This window comes from Palaemon carinicauda, chromosome 5 (genome assembly GCF_036898095.1).
Source record: "Palaemon carinicauda isolate YSFRI2023 chromosome 5, ASM3689809v2, whole genome shotgun sequence".
NCBI classification, from domain to species: Eukaryota; Metazoa; Arthropoda; class Malacostraca; order Decapoda; family Palaemonidae; genus Palaemon; species Palaemon carinicauda.
The window spans coordinates 178,537,028-178,559,183 of NC_090729.1; the positions used below are offsets into that span (position 1 = coordinate 178,537,028).

Genomic DNA, 22,156 nt, shown 5'->3' on the forward strand with positions numbered 1-22,156 from the left:
CGTCCTCAGGGGAGTCACGTGAGGTGAGACGTTCCCCCATCGCACCAATGAGGGAAACCTCACCTCACGCTGAAAAGTCTTCCCGGGTAGGGGCGGTGAAGAGCCTACCTCCGTCATTGTTGGAGTCCTGCATCCCTCCCAGGAGGTAGTCGAAGGACTCTAAAATAGTGCCAAAATCCTCGACAAGACTTAAAACAGAGCCAGCCAGTCACTCGGAGAACGTCCGCGATTCTCCCCAAGAAGAGCCTTTGGGGACAGGAGACATCGCTGCAAGTTCAACATCTGGAGGAGAGCTACAGGAGTCAAAACATGCATTTTGGCAGGTTCTGACTCTTATGAGGACTCAATGGGTTTGCTGACCCAGAGATTCCTCCTCGGGAGAGCAAAGCTCAGTCTTGGACCGAGTTTTTGGGACTCAAAAACCTTCTAAGGCCAGTGCGGCTCTGCCCTGGTCTCAGGGGGTTAAGAGTACCAGGGACAAGATCGCGGTCCAGCTCTGAGTTAGCCTCCTCCAGCCGATCTAGTGCCGGCAACAAGCTTCTCCCACCACCTTGCTTACAGAAGAGGAGGTACTTCGAGACCTTAGAGGAGCCTTGTTTAGCTCTTCCCCTTCACCATTCTTTGGAAGAGCTTACCAGGGGAGTCCCTCTTGAGAGACTCTCCAATCGGCAGGTCTCATTCTCGGCGACTGAGATCCTTAATCAGGAGAAGGTTGTGAAGTGTGCTATGCAGGCCACTTCGTGGCTGGATATCTGGTTAGGGACCTTAGGTATCCTGATACAGTACATTCGGAGGATTTCTCCAAAGAACGTACCAAGAAAGCTATGGAAATCTTCCTCCTCACAGGCACTCGCACGATCGAGTTTCTGGCCCACCAAGTCTCGAACTTGTGGGCGAACACCATCCTGAAATGTCGGGATGCGGTGGCTGAGAGGTTCCATCAGAAGGTCCCTAGCACCAAGAAAAGCAGGCTCAGACATTCTTCTGTGGAGGGAATGAATCTGTTTGAGCCTAAAGATGTGGAGCATGCTGCTGAGAAGTGAAGGAAGTCCCTCCAAGACTCCCTCCTACATAGGGCTTTGACATCCAAGCCCTATAAGCTTCCAGCGCCCCAGCAGCCCCGTCCTACCAAGACCACGAAACCGACAACGGCAGCGAAGACAGTGGTGTCAAAGACCTTTCCTGTCAAGGACAGGAAAGGCAAGAAGTCCTCCAGGGGAGGGAAAAATCCTAGAGGGAGCATCCAAGGCCGCAAACGCTAGGATTGGTAGTCCCCCTGCACGTCCACCAGTGGCGGGATGCCTACAAAGTTACGCAGACAGGTGGCAGCAACTCGGGGCCGCTTCCTGGACGATTTCCGTAATCCGTCAGGGATATCGCGTCCCGTTCACAACATCTCTACCTCCCCTGACGACGAATCCAGTGTCATTGAGCTCCCTTGCCATGGGATCAGCAAGGGGGCAAGCCCTTCGGGCAGAAGTCCAGACCATGTTGTAGAAGGGCGCTCTCCAAGAGGTCCTCGATGGGTCCCCAGGCTTCTTCAGTCGACTCTTTCTTGTAAAGAAGGCGTCTGGAGGCTGGAGACCGGTCATCGACCTCTCGGCTCTGAACAAGTTGTTTCTCAAACAAACTCTGTTCTGCATAGAGATAACAGACACGGTCAGACTTGCAGTGAGACCACAAGACTTCATGTGCACACTGGATCTGAAGGACGCGTACTTCCAGATCCCAGTCCATCCGTCTTCAAGGAAGTACTTAAGATTCAGTCTAGACAACAAGGAGTACCAGTTCATGGTGCTGTGTTTCGGTCTCTCCACAGCACCACAGGTTTTCACCAGAGTGTTCACCCTAATATCTTCGTGGGCACACAGGATCGGCATCCGTGTCCTCCGTTATCTGTATGACTGGCTGATCCTAGCAGACTCGGCGTCATCCCTTCTTCAACACCGAGACAAACTTCTGGGACTTTGCCAGGATCTGGGGATCGGGGTAAATCTCGAGAAGTCCTCTCTGCTTCCCACTCAAAGACTGGTATACCTAGGCATGATTATAGACACCAATCTCCACAAAGCCTTCCCATCAGACGACAGTATAGATAGGCTGAGGAAGGTCGCAAGCCCTTTCCTCAGACGAGAGGAGCTTCCAGCTCAATCGTGGTTACGTCTCCTCGGTCACCTCTCATCTTTGGCTCGTCTAGTTACCAACGGCCGCCTCAGGATGAGATCCCTCCAGTGGCGACTCAAGTCCCGGTGGAATCAAGGTTACGATTTCCCGGACGTCATGATCCCTATGGGACCTACGGAACGGACGGACCTCCTGTGGTGGGTGACGGACGAGAACCTACGAAGAGGTGTGGATCTTCTCGTCCTCCCCCCGGATTTGATGCTGTTTTCGGATGCCTCAAAGAAAGGGTGGGGGGCCCACGTTCTGCACCACACGACCTCAGGCCTGTGGTCAGAATCAGAAAAGTGCCTCCATATAAATCTTCTAGAGATGAAGGCCATTTTCTTGGCCCTTCAACAGTTCCAACAATACCTGGCGGGTCACTCTGTAGTGAGGATGAGCGACAACACCACAGTAGTGGCTTACATCAACAAGCAAGGAGGTACCTTTTCGAAGCAGCTATCCCATCTTGCAGTGGATACTGAGATGGACCGAAGTCCACTCGATTCCACTATCGGCACGTTTCATTCCAGGCAAGAGGAATGTGCTCGCCGACAATCTGAGCAGAGCGTCTCAGATAGTGAGTACCGAGTGGTCTTTTGATCATCTAGTAGCCAACAAAGTCCTGACTTTGTGGGGTTCTCAGACTGAGGATCTGTTCGCAACAGCTCTGAACTTCAAGCTTCCGCTGTACTGCTCCCCAGTCCCAGATCCCAAGGCGCTCTGGCAAGATGCCTTCCAACAACAGTGGGACAACATCGACGTATTCGCCTTTCCCCCGTTCTGTCTGATGAGGAGGTGCTCAACAAGACCAGAATATCGGTCAGTCTTTCAATGACCCTCATAGCTCCGCTATGGCATCACGCGGAATGGTTTCCCGACCTTCTGCAACTCCTAACGGAACTTCCGAGAGCACTCCCTCCGCGACACGATCTACTCAGACAACCACATGCCAACATCTTCCACAAAGCCGTAGTTTCGCTACGACTTCACGCCTGGAGACTATCCAGCATCTCCTCGCTGAGAGAGGATTTTCGCAACAAGTTGCAATCAGGATGTCTGGACATCTGCGAAAATCATCCACATCTGACTACCAGGCAAAGTGAAAAGTCTTCTGTGGTTGGTGTCATGGAAGGGGTATCTCTGATGCCACTATTCCAGCAATAGCGGAGTTCCTCGTGTATTTGCGGGAAGAAATGCGCCTTTTAGTCTCGGCGGTGAAAGGCTATCGCTCAGCCTTAAGTCTAGCCTTCAGGCTCAAAGGAATGGACATTTCTTCTTCGCTGGAACTTTCCCTACTCATACGAAGTTACGAACTTACCTGCCCTTAGTTGGAAGTGAGACCTCCTCCATGGAACGTGGTTCGAGTTCTCAGGTCTCTTAAGAGACCTCCCTATGAAATACTGTATTACGCCAGGCTTCAGATCGCCACCTAACTTGGAAGACGATGTTCCTACTAGCTTTGGCTTCGGCCAAGCGAGTCAGTGAACATCATGGTCTCTCGTATGACATCGCCCATTCAAGGGGATGGGGGGAGGTAACGTTCAAATTTGTCCGTGAGTTTATTACTAAGACTCAGAATCCCGGGGGTAGTGGACCCTCGTTTCGACTCCTTCCAGATTTCGAGTCTCCGTTCTGTAACAGATGACCCAGACAATCTCCAACTGTGCCCAGTAAGGAGTTTGAGGGTATGCAGTATCTCAAAAGAACGTCTGCAGTCCGTCCTCAGGTGCAAGCGTTGTTTGTTAGCACTGGGAGGACTAAGAGGAGGGTCACCAAGAACACCATCTTGGCATGGATTTGTAGGGTGATTCATCTGTCCCTGAATCCAGACCCTCCTCCGTCACGTCGCCCTAGAGCACATGATGTCGGGCGTAGCTACGTCCCTGGCCTTCAAGAAGAATTTCTCGGTGACGTAGGTTCTTCAGGTTGGGGTGTGGAAGCGTCAGACGACCTTCACAGCCCACTACCTGCAAGACATTGTCCACAGGAGGCTCGATACGTTCTCTATCGGCCCTGTGGTGGCTGCACAACAGCTGGTTTAAAACCTCATGCTCATTGGACAAGTAGCAGAAGGTTGAGGGCATTGTTACCCGGTCTTAGTCTGCATGAATGAAAAGGTTTGTCTAGCCCTTATTCTTTTCTTCATCTTCCCCTCTCGGGGAAAGCAGCATCCTGGGTTCTCTGCACAGCTGACCTCAAACCACTGCAGGTAAACCATGTTTCCTTGTGTTCCTAGTATTAAGCTAATACTGTCATGTCCCCATACCCTGACGAGGTGGAATTGGGAGAGTCCTAGCCTAAAGTTTCCATCTAAAGAACTACAGGTCAACTTCCTAGGACGAGTCACACTTCATGATACCTTCACACACAGCTTGCGTAGGCCGCAGTTCCTTGCGTAGCAAGGTTCTAGCGAGGTGCAGGGACTCCTTATTTTTGAGTGCTAACACACTCAAATAACGAGCCCCCGTGCAAAGCCAAAAAGCCAGTACTGGCTGGGACCTCCACCCTTCCTAATGGGCGAGTCACCCCTATAAAATAGCGTGGTTTGTATGTCAGTTACGGAACAAATGACAAATTCGTAGATAATTTGTATTTTTCCTAACTATACAAACCTTAGCTATTTAATCAAACTTGCCCGCCAGCCCTATCCCCTTGAAGTCCTACCTCCAAGCAAAGTGAGCTCAAGCACAGGTGTGTATGTGTATGGGGCGGGGTAGCAAGCTACCCTCCCGTACCCCCGCTAACTAGCGATGGGGTAGTAAACCCTCGTTAAAATTCTAATGGCTCGTCATTTCAGCTACGCCGAAAGTAATACCCCTATTAAATAGCCTAGTTAGGAAAAATACAAATTATCTACGAATTTGTCATTTTTTACCATCTATGCTTCAATCAGGAGAAACATAGATACAGAGTTTTGCCTCTGGGTATCGTTTGTATCTCCAGAAAGCAGGCGGGTTCACGGACAAAAAAGAATAGAGAAGGGTCCGCCAGCTGTTATTCACCCTAACAGGAAACTTTTACCATTCTGTTTTCCCTGGCAGAAGTCTGAGCCTTGAAACAGTGGTGTCATATTCATTTGATTACAGTGAAAGGCATGGGCATCTTCACCCTAGGCCATTTAGGAACCTTGGGTGACATGGAAAAGTCTCAGAGGCATTATTATCATTATTACACGCTAAGCTACAGGAGAGGATACACTATTCTATCTTATTTCTATTCCTCTTGTTTTGTTAAAGTTTTTATAGTTTATATAGGAGATGTTTATTTTAATGTTACTGTTCTTAAAATATTTAATTTTTTCTTGTTTCCTTTCCTCACTGGGCTATTTTTCCAGTTGGAGCCCCTGGACTTGAAGCATTCTGCTTTTCCAATTAGGGTTGTAGCTTAGCAAGTAATAATGATAATAATACCTCTTGAGACTTTTTCATGTCACTCAAGGTGCGGCCATGCCTTCCACTGTTCAACTGTGGACTCCAAGAGAATCGCAACTCCCTTCACATCCACTTGAACTATCCTTATGCCCAGATTTACAATGATCAGTAGAATTCTTTGACTTCATGGGAAGGAATCCTCGGACTTATCCTAGCAGATGGACACGTTTTGCAGTCAACGCTATTAAATGCTGGTTTTTTTCTCATAGTTTTACCATGGACATGGACCAAGCTAGGGTCTCTTCTGCAATAGTTGACAGTGTAGAAGAGGGACATGTCTTGGAATATTAGAGAACCATGACTTATGAACGTCACCTGTGTGTGACACTGTGAACGTTGTAGAGTACACCCCTCGCTTGTAGCTCGTTTGTACATTGTTTACATGCCAAATACAAATGGAAATCGTTTCTATTTATGTACAAACGATCCAAAGGAGAAGTCATTGTTAAAAGACATTATTGTAAGTGATGCAACGAGCTGAGTGATAATGTGTTGACTAGTGCCAGCCAAGGGTAAACTAAACGTGGCCATAACTAAAGTGAATGGACTTGAGTCTAATGCAACCGGGAATTGTCAAGAACAGTGTTGCTGTGTATTCAAGTTAGGTCTGTTACTAGATCTACCTGATTGTGTGTCCCTACACCACGATATGAACAAACCCGCAAACCTGTGGAGAACGTGAATACAGCAAAAAGGAATCAAAAGGTCAGTAGTATCCAAATGGTTTACAGTGATTAAAGTGATTCACTCTGTCAGTAATTCCCTAGTAGGTAATTCACAGTGATAAGCAGCAAAATGGCCGCACAAAGCATTGGTTGCCCAGTGCCTGGATGCACCTATCGAACCGAGGCATCCACAGAGCCCATCATTACCGCAGCGCTCCTGAACGCACACACAACGACTCATGCCCAGGGCCCAGTAGCTCAATACCACCCGCCAAGCACCAAGGTTGAAAAACTTAAGCGCCCAACGATATCAGCGGCCGGCACGAGTGGGGAGTGGGACTATTTCCTAACTCGTTGGGGCGAATACCGCAAGGGAACCGGGCTCCAAGGGGATGATGTTGTGGTACAGCTCCTTGAATTATATGAGGAAAGCCTACGCAAGGACATCACCAGCGCCGCGGGGAGGAGCCTGGCAGGCGAATCGGAGGATGCGGTGCTTAGTGCGATAAAAGCCCTCGCGGTGCGCGGGGAGAACGCAATGGTGGCGCGGGTGGCTCTCTCAAACATGCGACAGGGCCGCGAGGAACCGATACGGGCATTTCACGCCCGCGTGAAGGCCCAAGCAAACACATGCAAATACGTCAGGAGGTGCACATGTGGACTAAACGTAAACTTTGCGGACGACGTGATCAAAGATGTGCTTGCACGAGGTATTGCTGACCAGGACATCCAGCTGGATCTACTTAGCGACCAGCGGCAGGAGATGTCGCTGGAGGAAACGATCAGGTTCATCGAAGCGAAAGAGTCTGGTAAGCAGTCTGCGTCCCGATTGCTGGATACCCACAGTCATGACGCGGAGGCTGTCACCAGCTCCTATCGCCACATCAAGCGCCAAAACGTGGTAAACAGGGGTGATGCACGTCAGACGGATGCAAGTGACGGTGGCAGACAAGCTGTTTACGGGTACTGTGGTGAGAAGGGCCATGGCAAGAATGCGCCCTGGCGAATCAGGAAGACTGAGTGCCCGGCTTACAGTAGAAAGTGCCGCAAATGTAATCGCGATAACCAAATAGAGCGAATGTGCCGGAGTAAATTGGTGGCTGAATCTACCAACACAGACGCATGCGACAACAGACGGCAGCATTCGTAGAGTTGTGTGCCATGTCAGATATCCGAACGATCGACGGTGAACAGTTGCTAGCACTAGATCACCACCTGTATGACAACATGTGCGACAGATGGCTCAGGCGGAACTCCCAACCGCAGCTGTTCATAAACCTCCGACTCAGCATCCATACAGGGGATTACCTCGCCCTGGGATTCAGACCGGTCAAGCACGCAAGACCTGCAACACTCCCTGCCATGGCCGACACCGGTTGCCGGAGTTGTCTGGTCGGGGTTAACGTTATCGAGCAGATGGGACTGACGACCGCGGACCTGCTCCCGGTCTCGATGAGAATGAAGGCTGCGAATAAACAAGATATCCGCATCTTAGGGGGAGCCATCGTCCGATTCTGCGGAACACGCCGGAGATCCGCAAATAGTGTATGTCACGGATTCGACCGACAGAGTGTTCTTGTCACGCAGCGCCTGCGTCGATCTTGGCATAATCTCCAAAGATTTCCCCACACTGGGTGAGATGTCGTGCAGTGCGGCAACCACAGACAATTGTACACCGCAAAATGATAATGTGACAATGGCGTGACATCTCAATGCAATTGTCCTCGGCGCACGGCGCCCCCACCTACTGTAAACCTACGTCTATCCCCATGCCGGCCACAGAAGGTAACAGGGAGGCCATTCAACAATACCTGAAGGAACTTTATGCCTCCAGCACATTCAACACGTGCGTCCACCAGCCCCTCCCCATGATGGCGGGCCCACCGATGCGCTTGATGGTTGACTCAGATGCTAAGCCCGTTGCCCATCACACCCCCATTCCAGTAGCGTTACACTGGCAAGAAACCGTGAAAGCAGGTCTGGACCAAGACGTCAAAATGGGAGTTATCGAGCCAGTGCCCGTAGGAGAGCCGGTGACATGGTGCCACAGAATGGTAGTCTGCGCCAAGAAGACGGGGAAGCCTAGAAGGACGGTAGACCTTCAGGCTCTCAATGCTCATGCCACTCGTGAAACACACCACACCCAATCGCCCTTTCATCAGGCCCGTTGTGTCCCACCGGGGGAAACTAAAAACAGTGTTCGATGCCTGGAATGGATACCACAGTGTACCACTGCACAAGGAGGACCGCCACATGACCACCTTTATCACACCCTGGGGCAGATATCGATACTGTGTCGCCCCACAAGGCTATGCCGCGTCAGGCGATGGCTACTCAAGGCGATATGATGAGATAGTATCTGACGTCCGTGACATGACGAAATGCGTTGATGACACATTACTGTGGGCCGACACTATTGAGGAAAGCTTCTACCAGGCAGTCACTTGGCTCGACGTCTGCGGGAGAAACGGCATCACCCTCAATCCCCACAAATTTTTGTTTGGCTGTCGCGAGGTAGAATTCGCCGGCTTCACCATCTCAATGGACAGTGTGCGCCCTTGTGCGAAATACCTGCAGGCAATATCAGACTTCCCACGCCTGAAGAACATTACCGACGCTTGATCGTGGTTTGGCCTAGTAAACCAAGTGTCTTATGCTTTCAGTATGGCTGAGCGCATGCTCTCATTCCGCGAGCTACTGAAACCCGACAAGGCATTTACGTGGACCGACGATCTTGAAAGCTCATTCCAAGCATCTAAAGAGGCCATTGTAGATGAAATTACCAACGTGGTGCGCATCTTCGACAAAACCAAGCCGACATGCCTTGCGACCGATTGGTCTAAAGAAGGCATCGGGTTCTGGCTATTCCAAAAACATTGCCAATGCCCAACAGACAAGCCATTCTGCTGCCGCGAAGGTTGGAAGGTGACCCTAGTCGGGAGTCGTTTCACGCACCCAGCCAAATCCAGGTATGCCGCGATAGAGGGGGAAGCCCTGGCGGTAGCCAATGCCCTTGACAAATCACGCTACTTTGTCCTCGGCTGCTCAAACCTGGTCATTGCGGTAGATCACAAGCCACTATTAAAGGTGTTGGGGAACCGATCCCTGGATGACATCCCGAATCCCCGACTGCGCAACCTAAAGGAGAAGACACTGCGCTACCGCTTCCGCATCGTATACGTGCCAGGGATGCGCAACAAAGCAGCTGATGCCATTTCACGTCATCCGAGAGGCGACACCAACCCAGAAAAACTGTATCTCCCTGACGACAATGCATCAGTCTGCGACCACTCCATACCGTCGTCCTCCACGATATCCTTGCCGGCATACGCATGAGGGACTGTGACACATGCACGATTGAAGAGCCCGCATACCTCACAGCCCTAGATTCCCTTCCAGCGGTCACCTGGGACCGTGTACGGGAATCTACAGCAAGCGATCCCGCCCTTCACGCGCTCACAGAGCTCATCGAACATGGGTTCCCGACATCAAAAGATGACATGCCACAACACCTCCGTGCGTACTACCACATACGGAACGAGCTCATCACCTTCGACGGTGTCGCATTGTTCAAAGATCGTGTTATCATCCCGACGTGCTTGCGCCAGGGTGTCCTATCCGCATTACATTCGGCACATCAGGGTGTTTCCATGATGACTGCTCGTGCAGAGGCATCAGTGTACTGGCCAGGCATTACCGCAGACATACAGGCGATTAGAGATAACTGTGAGGATTGCCACCGCATGACCCCCTCCCAACCATCCGCCCCCCCCCCTACCCCACCCGTCTTGCCTGTTTACCCATTCCAGTCAATGTGTGCCGACTACTTCACTCACAAGGGCGCCCACTACCTGGTAATTGTGGACCGATACTCGAACTGGCCACTTATATCAAAGTCTACCAGTGGTGCTAAAGGACTAATTGACAACCTGCGCCGTGCATTCGTCACGTACGGAATTCCTGAGGAACTTGCCAGCGATGGTGGGCCAGAATTCACGGCAACCGAAACACGTGGGTTCTTGAGAGACTGGGGTGTCCACCACCGACTGTCATCAGTAGCATTTCCACACAGCAATTGCCGAGCAGAAATCGGAGTGAAAACGATGAAGTGCCTGATTACTAACAACACGGGGACAAATGGAGACCTAGACACAGATGCCTTTCAGAAAGCAGTCCTCCACTACAGGAACACTCCAGACCCAGTCACAAGAATCTCCCCAGCCATGTGCGTCTTCGGTCACCCGATCCGCGATCTCATCCCTATCCTTCCTGGGAAGTACAACCCACACACCACATGGCGCGAAACCCTGACATCCAGGGAAGAAGCCCTACGCAAGCGCCATGTCCGCATGATGGACACTTGGTCACAACACACTCGCCGTCTGCCACCCCTACGGGTTGGTGACCATATTCGCATCCAGAATCAAACTGGCCCACATACCACCAAATGGGACAGGACCGGGACAGTCGTCGAGGTAAGGCAGTACGACCAGTACGTGGTAAAGGTTGATGGCTCGGGCCGAGTATCGCTGCGCAATCGGAAATTCTTGAGAAAGTTCACACCGGTTACGACCCCGACAGAGCCGCAAAATATAACCTATGGTGGCATACCCCTTCAACCATCCGCAAGCGCGGCCCCGACCAAGCCGAAGGAGACTAACCGACACGTATCAACACCGCCAGACCCGCCTGCTGACCAACCACAACTGCTGGCTGACCGACATTACCCAACATCAGTCGATCAACCTTCCCCACTCACGCCTGTAAAGCCGGCCAACCACACTCGCCAGCTTATACACACAACGCCGAACGACCAAACTCCACTGCCCCCACCAGCAACACCAAGTTGTGTCAGACCTTCAACGCCAGCCGCTCCACCCCAACTAGCAAATCCCATCCCACCAATTGGTTTCGCCGTGGGCCGGCCATCCAGGACTGTCAAAACGCCCAAATGGCATGAAGACTATGATTTTTCATCTCATGATTAACATGTCTATATCCAATGTCGTAGAATGCTCGATCGACCTGATATTATATCAGACATTGCATTACTTTCATCAGTGTAATTATTGCGTTGTGTAACTTGACTAGTTTGAAGAATGTTTGATCAACCTGTTATTAGACTAGATGTCATATTACCATCCTCATTACATTCATTTATCAGTATAATTTACAGAACTATCAGGCTGTTCAGTGAAGATTTTCCATTTTAAACTCAATGACCCAGTTAATTACTGTTCAAACTTTATCAGTCTCTTCCTAGCCGATCAAGACTTGGGAGGATATAGAGAACCATGACTTATGAACGTCACCTGTGTGTGACACTGTGAACGTTGTAGAGCACACCCCTTGCTTGTAGCTCGTTTGTACATTGTTTACATGCCAAATACAAATGGAAATCGTTCCTATTTAAATATGTCAGTGGTAGTCCGGGCTGCCACCTTCCCTGAAGGAAGGAGATAACGTGAAGAGCCAACTATGGCAGAACTTTCGTCAGACATGGTTCAGTCGCTGGTTAGTTTGCCGTGTTCCAGCTTTCGGTGTTTTCATCACCTATAATTAAAGGACTCAGTTTTGTAAAATTAGAAAAAATACAAATAGCTTTTTAAAAAATTGTCATTCTGGTCTTTATTTACTATTTATTATAAGAGCCAAAAGATTATATCCAGTGCAGTGTTAATGCATATTGTTCCAACACAGAGACTTACCTCGAACTACTTTCTTAGGAGGTACCTGGAATCTCCTCTCAACCGACCAGAGTTTTGTGTAGTCTATCCTACTCCCGTTTTCTGTGGGGACTAACTCAGGCGTAAGGAGAACATGCCCTGAGGGTAGTCCTGAGCTAGGTCGGAGTTAGCTTGGGTCTCGCTCGTCAGTAAGTTCTCTGGTCGCGTGGTGATACCATCCCGTCGCTCTCCATTCTCTTGCGATCCTTTGTGTCTCCGACACGTGTGTCCCACGTGGTTTCCGCGTGGTATCTCTGTGCTTTCCCTTGCGTTCTCGCGTGTTCGCGTGATTCCCTTGTGCTTCCCCAAGTGTATTTCTTATCCTTTCCCTGCGTTCCTGTGTCTTGTGGTTTTGTGTTGTGATGGGGCAGACCCGCCGTTGTCCTGGGCCTAGAGCCGGGAAGTTGTGTGGAGCGTTCCTATCCAAGCTGGAGGTTGACCCGCATTCCCTTTGCTCTTCCTGTAGGGGTAAAGTGTGCTCGCCGGCGGATACGTGCCCGGAGTGTGTGAATTGGAGTGAGATCCAGTGGGTTCGTTTTAGCACAAAGAAAAAGAAGTCCTCTAAACGGTCCCCCAGGAAGGCGAGCATCTCTTCGCCTTTGCCGGCGCCCAGTGGGAGGTCTGACGAGGTTTCTGTTCCTTCTTCCCCTACCCAGGGTAGGGGACGAGGTAAGTCCGTTGCAGGGAAGGTGCCGATAGCTCTTCCCCAAGAGTCTAATATTCATGATGTGGGGGTTGCTGAATCTTCACAGGCTAGTGGGGGGCCTGAAAGTGCTTTGTCTGGGGGTCTTGGGGACTCTGCCCTTGTGATTGGGGGGCACGTCTCCTCCGATGACCCCATGAGGAGTAATACTGTCCCTGTCTCTTCGCCCGCGTCTTGGGCCTGCGTTTCAGGTACCTCAGCAGCTGATGGCGTCCAGCATAGGTTGGACTCGACGGTAGGGGAACCCTTCGGATGGAAGCTCCCGAAAACTCCAGGTAGGTCCCCGTTGAGGATGGAGGATGGCCTAGATTCCTGGTTCCTCAGCGTGGTGCAGCCGACCTCCCTTCCAGCCCCTCTGTCGGCGGTTCCTGACTCGTTTTTGCAACCTTCGACCTCCGGAACTCAACAGTTCGCGAAGACCTCCGTTGCCCTCGAGTCTGCCCGTCGGTCGGGTTATGCAGTATCGTCGGGGTCTTCGGAGGCCGGCTCATCGTTCTCTTCGGAGGGTGAAGCGAGGAGGAGGCGCTGTTGGAGGAGGGAGAGATCCAGGAGCAGGCGCTCCCGTTCGAGGTCACGTTCAAGGTATAGCAGAAGACGTTCCAGGTCCCCGAGGAGGAAGTACAGGAGGAGTAGGTCCCCCAAAGGTGAATGTGTCTTCGTTCCCCGCAGGAGGGTCGAGGACTTCGACGATTTCCCGCGTTCTCCGATTCGCCGGCCTAGAGACGGTTCTCCACGGAGGCTCTCTGCCAGGCATAAGTATGACCCTCGTAAGGAACAGAGCGAGAAGACCTCTTCAGGTAGGCGTAAGGCCGCGAAGCTTCCGGCTCAACCCGCCCAGCGGGGGGAGTCGCGTTTCCGGACGGGCAGCCTCGTCGGGTCAGCACAGTTGACTCGGCCAATGGACTCGCAGGGACGGCTTCCTCCGTCGGGCCAGCCCACGGAAGTCTCGCCCTCTTTGCCCAAAGACATATTACGGACGGAAGTCCTCGCCGATACGGCAATTCCCGTCCCGACACCCAGGTCTAATTCGGAGGTTCCCGTCGGCACAGACTGTTACCACCACCACAGGGAGGTGCTCGTCGAGTCCGAGCCACAGCGATAGGTGGGGGTGCCTCGGCCTCAGACGGAGGGAGTTGCTGGCGACAGTGAAGGTTCCCCAACCGAGGACTCGGCATATCGGAGGGTGTTAGGTCTCATACGGAGGCATCACCGGATTGAGGAACCTGTTCTCTCCGACGAGGATGCCTGGCGTTCCAGCCTTAATCGTCTGATGGAGGCCCCCGTGCAGCAGAAACCCTCCCTGGCGCTGCCTGTGGCCAGGGATTTGGTCCTGGGCCGCCCCCAAGTGGACAAGGTTATGGCGGGCAATGCCGAAGCCCCCAAGTCCCAGAGTTCCTCAAAGTTACTCCAGGGACTAAGGTCCCAGAGTAGGTTTTATGTGCCAGAGGGGCAGCGACCGGGAGCCTGCAAAATGGAGTCTTCCCTTGAAGTGTTGAGTCAGGGTGCCCCGGAGGACAGAGCCGCGTCAGCCCCGATTTGTTTTTCACAGTCGGAGGCTTCGATGATGGAGGAGATGTCCAAGGACTTAGTCCACGTCGCCTCCTGGTTGGACTGGTGGGCCTCCACTCTGGTAGGTGTTCAAGCCACCTACGACTTGACAGACCCTGCGAACCAAGAACTCCTGAAGGAACTCATCATCTCCGGGGGAAAGACCTTAAAGTTCCTGACTTTCCAGTCTCTTGCCCTGTCAGCCAACTGGGTGCTTAGGAGAAGGAATACGGTCTTAGCCAAGCTTTCCCGGAAAATCCTTGACAGAGAGGCAAGGGCTTTGAGGAGCCAGCCTGTGTGGGGTGACTCCCTGTTTGCGTTGAAACAGCTGGAGGAGATCATGGAAAAGGTCTTGAAAAGGAAGGAAGTTGGTGCACCCAGATCTCACTCCGTGAGGAGGCCCACTTACAGGACGTCGTCATCGGATGGCCCCTCTACTTCTCGTGCCTCTCCTAGCCAGACGAGGAGAGACGCTCCATCTACCTCTTTTGCTCAACCACCGCAGCCCCCCCGTAGAGGAGCCCCAGCAGCGTCTGCCTCTTTTAGGACGGCCTACTCAGCGTCCAGGAGAGGGCGTTCAGGCCGCTCCTCCAGAAGGAGATAGAGTGGGAGGCCCCCTACTCCTGCCCAAGCCTCAGGTTGGAGGATGCCTCAGACATTTTTGGCAAACATGGAGTGCCCACGGTGCGGAGCCCTGGACAGTATCCGTACTGAAAGAAGGGTACAGACTCCCGTTCCTAACAGAACCTCCACCTTTGATCGCAGCCAGTCTGGCGGAGTGGCTAGCACCCAAGGACCCCTCGAAGAGGGCGGCCCTTCAGGAGGAAGTTTCCACTATGTTGGAGAAAGGTGCGGTGGAAATGGTCCTACATCCGGGCCCAGGCTTCTACAGTCGTCTTTTTCTGGTGGAGAAAGCGACAGGGGGTTGGAGACCGGTGATAGGCCTGTCAGCCCTCAACAAGTTTGTTTGCAAGACGGACTTCAAAATGGACACCCCGAAGTCGGTCCTGCAGTCCTTGAGGGAAGGGGACTTCATGATGTCCATAGACCTCAAGGACGCATACTTTCAAATCCCGATCCACCCCTCAAGCAGGAAGTTTCTCCGGGTGAAGTGGGGTTCCCAGATCCTGCAGTTCAAGACCCTCTGCTTCGGTTTGTCAACAGCTCCCCAGGTATTCACGGAGTCTTCACGACAGTTTCTGTGTGGGCTCACGAGCGGGGTATTCGCCTCAATCGATACCTGGACGACTGGTTACTCATTTCCTCCTCAGAGGAAGTTTTGAAGGAGCAAGAAGTAAAACTGATTCAATTCTGCGAGGATCTGGGTATCACGATCAACGTGGAGAAATAGAATCTGTCTCCCTCCACCAGGATGACTTACTTGGGTATGATGCCTTTCCGTCGGAGGAACGGTTGAACGACCTGGAACGGATCCTCCTGCCTTTCCTTTCGAGACAACCCAGGAGAGCCAAAGACTGGCAAAGGTTAATAGGGCACCTAGTGTCATTGGAGAAACTCGTTTCCCAAGGGAGGCTCAGACTCAGGAGCGTCCAATGGGGCTCTGGAACCAAGTGGACTCGCCCTACAAGTTAATTCCCGTCCTGCCGGAGACAATACACTCCCTGGAGTGGTGGCTGGGTCGGTCGAATACCCTCAAGGGGATGCCCTTCGCAACCGAGCCTCCCGAGATGCTTCTGTTCACGGACGCCTCTAAAGAGGGGTGGGGGCCACATCTCCTCAACGAGTCAACGAGAGGAACTTGGACGGATGAGGAGAAAGGTCAGCACATCAACGTCCTAGAGATGAAGGCAGTCCGAGAAGCTTGCCTACAGTTCGTAGATCTTCTGAGGGGAAACACAGTGGCGTTGATGTGCGACAATGCCACTGTAGTAGCGTACATAAAGAAACACGGAGGTCTAAAATCGAAGGAGTTGTGCGATCTCACTTTGGAGATCCTGGATTGGGCCGAGTCGGAACAGATCGTGATTTCAGCAAGGTTCATTCCAGGCAAAAAGAACGTCCTAGCCGACGGGCTCAGCACAATGAGACAAGTAGTGGGAACAGAGTGGTCCCTCCTCCCAGAAGTAGCCGGACTCATCATTCAAAAATGGGGCTCGCCGGTGATGGATCTCTTTGCAACCAGACTGAACGCACAACTCCACATATTTTGTTCTCCTGTCCCAGACCCAAAGGCGGTGTTGGAAGATGCTTTTCAACACAAATGGGACAACCTCGACGTGTACGCTTTTCCCCCCTTCGTATTGATCAGGCAAGTGCTCAACAGAGTACGGACGGCTCGAAACTTAAAGATGACTTTGGTAGCGCCCTGGTGGCCGGAGAGGGAGTGGTTCGCGGATCTAAGAGACCTGGCATGTCTTCCCCGTGGCCTCTGCCCGACAGGCCAGACCTTCTACGGCACCCACACTTCCAAAGGTTCCACGACAATCCTCAGTCTCTTCGCCTTCATGCCTGGAGACTATCGAGCAGCTCCTGAGGAAGGAAGGATATTCAACAGGTACTGCATAGAAGATGTCACGTTCTCTGAGACGGTCTTCAGCAGTGGTCTACCAAGCAAAATGGGCTACTTTTACGAAATGGTGTGCCTCAAAGAACATCAAGCCTCGAAAAGCCTCGGTCCCAGATATTGCGTATTTTCTAGTGCATCTCGGAGACGAAGTGGGCATGTCAATTCCGGCCATCAAAGGAGTCCGTGCAGCCTTGGGCCAAGTCTTCCTTCTGAAGGGCATTGATCTGGGCTCCTCTAGGCACATCTCTATGCTCATCAGGAGCTTCGAACAAGCATGCCCTCCGCAAGCCTCCAGGGTGCCGCAGTGGGACATGGCAAGGGTATTGAAAATGTTAAGTGGGCCGCCGTTTGAACCCCTGAAGAACATAGTGGACAGGGATCTCACTCTCAAGACGGTCTTCTTGTCTCCCTCAAGTTCGTCCCTTCTTTCGTAGCAAAGACACAGAATCCAGCGGTCTGGGACCCTAAGTTCGAGGGTTTTTCAATGCCGGCTATCCCTAGGACAGGGAATCCAGAAGATTTGAAGTTGTGCCCCGTCCGTGCCGTGAGAAAATACCTTGAGAGGACTGCCCATCTCCGCCCTGGTATCAAAAATCTTTTTGTCTCTACGGGTGTATAGAAAAAGTAGGTATCTAAGAATACCATTTCCTTTTGGCTGAGACGGGTTATTGTCAGGGCCTATACTGATGAGGGCCTGCCCCTACCAAGTAATCCCAGGCCCCATGACATTAGGGGTCTAAGTACTTCTCTGGCTTTTGAGAGGAACATGGCGGTGGGCCAGATCCTTAGAGCAGGCACCTGGTCGAACCAGTCGACCTTCACAACGCATTACCTCAAGGATTGCTCGAGGAGGTCTTTAGACGGTTTCTCTATTGGGACAGTCATCTCCGCGCTCCAAACGATTTAACGGTGAAGCCCCAGGTACAATCGTGGATAGCAAACCCAAGAGACACATGTACGTTCCCTTTCACCCTTTTCCCTTTTTTCCTTTCCCTACTCGGAGATAACCCCACATACAACCCGAAGAAGACACGTCTCTACAACTTCGCCACAGGACTCAGCATCATGGAATTTTTTAAAGGGTAAGTACTTAGACACTAACATGAGCTCTTTGTGTAGTTTTCCCTACGTTTCGTTTTCCATATATATATTGCAACCTACTTCCCATCTAGGTTCCTGGACGTCCGGTTAGCTTGGTCTGAAGTTCAGGAAGACACTCCCACCTCCTAAAGTGTAAGTCTCCTAAGAAAGTAGTTCGAGGTAAGTCTCTGTTGGAACAAATCACAAATTTTAAGTAATTTGTATTTTTCCTAACATACTTACCAAGAACTACTTTCGGGTAAGGGCCCACCCTACCTTCCCCGAGTGCCTTACTGACCTTGAAGACCTTTTGTACCATCCAGTAACTTACTGGCGAGCGAGACACAAGCTAACTCCGACCTAGCCCAGGACTACCCTCAGGGCACGTTCTCCTTACGCCTGAGTTAGTCACCACAGAAAACGGAAGTAGGGTAGACTACACAAAACTCTGGTCGGTTGAGAGGAGATTCCAGGTACCTCCTAAGAAAGTAGTTCTCGGTAAGTATGTTAGGAAAAATACAAATGACTTAAAATTTGTGATTTTGCTCTTAATATATCTTTTCAACAATGCATTTAGCTAATTACAGCCACTTTCTGAAATTAAGACATTAACAGTTCTCTGAATTTCATACTGCACTTTATACTAAAATAATTTTTTTGGTTTTAGTACTGTATCCAATACAATAATAATTCATATTTTGAGCTTTATAATACAGTACTCTACTGACTGGCAAGTGGCAACCATCTAATGTTTTGGAAAATGCATATGTCATGTGATACTTTTATAAATACAATACAGTTTGTGAATATTCCTAACATTCCTTAATTAAAGTTAACGTAAGATGTACCTCCAATCAGGATATCGGGTCCCTGGACCGCTCAATTGCCCATATACAGCACTGTACATATTGGCCTGTAAAGTTTTAGGGACAGTCCAGTGTGCTTTGAAAGTTAAGATCACAGACAACTGTTGATACTGTATATGATAGAGTTGGAATACTGTATGGTAATTTTGGATCTGCTTTGATAAATTGCAGCTTATTCTGAGAAACACATTTTTATTACGATATTGATTCATAACAGGTATGTGGGCTCATAGAATGGCTGTGGGGGATTACCAAGATCTCATAGATAGAGGATGGCGGCGAAGTGGTAAATACTGTTACAAGCCAACCATGAATAAGACTTGCTGTCCCTTGTATACCATTAAGTAAGTATTGTTTACTCCCATATAACAAGTTGAATTTGGTGTAGTTTTTTTTTTTTTTATGAGCAGACTAAAATATCCGCAGATTGAATAATTGAAGCTTATTGGGAATGGAAGAAACTTGTGCTTTTAGAAAAGCATTAGTGTGGCCTATTCAGTTAAATATTTATCCTATACATTTTTTTTTTCATTCATGGAGTGCTAAATTGACAATTTGGTTGTCTTGTTAGTTAGCAAAATTTTATGGAGTCGTAGTGACCAGAGAATTAATTTTTTGATAGTCGTATCTATATCCAGGAATTGAAAACTATTTGATAAGTTTTATGTAGTTTCTGTTACTACTGTACAATCAAAAGGCAGTCCGAAGTCAAGTAAAAACTTATATACTGGCAGTGTATTTTTATCTTTTCATTTTTAGAAGTTGGTATTTTACATGTACTGTACTGTATATAAATTTTGTGAACATTAATACTGTACTGTACTACAGTAATTCTGATACACATGTGCATGGTCTGCTCAAGCTATTTATAACAATTTAATGTGATAATGGTTTATTGCCAGATGTAACGCTACAGAAGTCAAGTTAACCAAAGGACAGAAGAAGGTTTTGAAAAGGTTTCATCGATATCTTAGCCATGGAGATGTAAAACTTGAAGGAGGAGGGAAAACTTCGGACAATGGTGAGGTTTTATTCTATATTCATTGGCTTATAAAATTTTTTTTTTTTTGAAGATACCAACGTGTGTAGATCGGTGTCAATGTCCTTAGATGTCAGGATGCCAGAAAACTTTAAATCAATCAATAATCTGTGTAGAACAGCACTTGTCAATTATTATAGTCTTAAAACTAGATCACTGCACATGTGAGCATCACCCTCCTCGAAGTATGTATATCCACCCTATAGGGTTTGGATGAAATATATTGCAGAACAAAAATTAAATGCAGTAATTCATATTATTTAGAGATAAAGCTTACTAAATCTAATATGAATAAAATCTTTGTGTACAATTCCCAGAAACCCATCGCTTATCTTTTCAGAACAATGTGTAAGTCCCACAGGAAACCAAGAATATGTAAAACCCAAGTTTGATACTACCACAGATTTGTCTATGGTTTCTGTGTCACCTGTTGCTATTGAGAATGCCAAAGGTAATGGACATTATGAGTAAGTCTTTTTGTTTCAGTGTTTTTGTAGAATGTAGTGCCAAGAAAGATTTAAAGGGATAAAGAATCTTAATCTGCCAGTAGCTGGAGTTTTATGAGAAGAATGAGTTATTCCTATACTGTTGTAGTATTAATAATTTAATTTTTAGATAAGTTATAATTCTTTTGGAAATATATTACTTTAGTGATAATATATATCATTGCTATATGTTTGTTGTACATTTCAATCATTTAAGTCGTTGACAATGGTGGTTGTCACAATTCTTAATTCCACTCTCGTGTAACCATTAGAAGATTGTCTGCTAGCTATTTTGCAACAGGGTTAGTGCTAGCTGTTGGATCCCCAGCTTCACTTGCGTAACAACCAAGCTTTTTCTGTGACTACTTTACTGTTACCAAATCTATTCTTAGATATTCCTAGCTAAATTAGCTTTAATTTTTCCCAAGCGTTATTTACAGTAACATGGACCTTCCAGGATTTAGTCTGTTGTAATAGATAGTACTGTTAGTCCCTTTGTTATCAATTATTTTTTACAAACAATTACGGATTACTGATCTTGATTGTAAAAGCTTTCAATCGGACCTTTTATCCCAGACAGCTATCTGGAGGTTTTCTTTATCTCGAGTCTCAGCATTAAAGTGAATAGAGAGTGTATGATTAACAAATGTACTTTTATTTTTTACAATGAAATCGTGTACAATCAAAATTACAAATAGAAAGCACAATGTTAGGTTTTACCTATGTAGAGCAAGTCTGCAGACAATGGACAATTAATTGTTATTTAAGAAAGTAGTATCTAGGATTTTTGAAGACCAATAATTGGAAAATATTAAATTAGTAGTAATACTTCACATAACATAATTAATTTTTCCTATGCATAATACAAACTTGACCTTCAATAGAAGCTAAGCTGGAATGCCCGTTAAGCTTTTAACCAGTTAAACACGGTTGGGTGGCTGCTAAGCCCCACCCACCAGCAGGTTGAGCTACCTTTACATTGATTTCGCCTGCCGTCTTGTACAGACGTACTTTTCAGTGGCCTACTTGGCTTGATTTACACTTATTTCTTCTTCCCCTTTTGTGTTCAGCATTCAAACTATTTTGGAGCTGCACCTGATGATCGATGTAGGTGAGCTACTCGACTGAGTACATTTTCTTTACATTTTGTTTGTATTGAAGTTTATCTCCCATCCTCCTATGAGAATGGAAGGATATGTATAATTTATGCATACCCTTTTCTCTTATACATTAATGCCTTACATTTGGACACACTTATCCAGAAGGATACAGATTCCTCTTTGACCGTCCACTTGTCCCTAGTGGGGGTTGAGCCTAACATCTGTGACATCGCTTTACTCAGGTAGCTGGGAGGTTGACAAGAGTTGTGACACTAGCTCCTTTTACAGGACCAAAGTATGCTGACATTTCCCGTGTCAGTAAACCAGCCAGTTTAGATTTAAGGACCTCTGCCCTCCTAAGGTTGTCTCCTTTCAAGTGTCAAAGCTTTGTACCATGTATATGAACAAATTTTAATCAATTTGTATTTTACCTTTTCATACGAACCTGTGACCTTGAGGGGGTCTTTGGGCAAATGCCGTTTTTTAAGGACAGGAATTTGATATTCATACCACTTAATAAGGTTACTTAGGACATCTCCAAACTGCATAGGATTTTTGCCTCTGGCCTTCGTTTTTGCAACGCCAGGGTGATTTATCCTGAAAAAGTGTTTTTCAAATTCCTTGATACTTAATATTAAGACCTGGGATTACTACCTTATACGTATAGACCTGATGGAAAAAAAGGGCTGAATTATTTGATTGTTTAATAATGTCTTTCTAACTTATATATTAAATTTCAATGCTATATCTTTAAAACTAAGTGAGAAGATAGAATTTTAAGGTCAATAAGTTGTTTTGAGATAGGGCGTTCAAAGTTTTT

The 22,156-nt window shown here is 48.7% G+C and overlaps 1 protein-coding gene across 4 annotated transcripts in view; it reads left to right on the forward strand.

Annotated features, from left to right (window-relative positions):
• Ate1 (arginyltransferase 1) overlaps positions 1-22,156 on the forward strand; it is a 114,780-nt gene that overhangs the window by 58,269 nt on the left and 34,355 nt on the right. For all 4 annotated transcript variants that reach the window (XM_068374391.1, XM_068374389.1, XM_068374390.1 and 1 more), the window contains exons 2-4: positions 18,930-19,056; positions 19,615-19,733; positions 20,092-20,202. In XM_068374391.1, the coding sequence (XP_068230492.1) occupies positions 18,930-19,056; positions 19,615-19,733; positions 20,092-20,202 (357 nt within the window). The remainder of the gene's footprint in view (positions 1-18,929; positions 19,057-19,614; positions 19,734-20,091; positions 20,203-22,156) is intronic.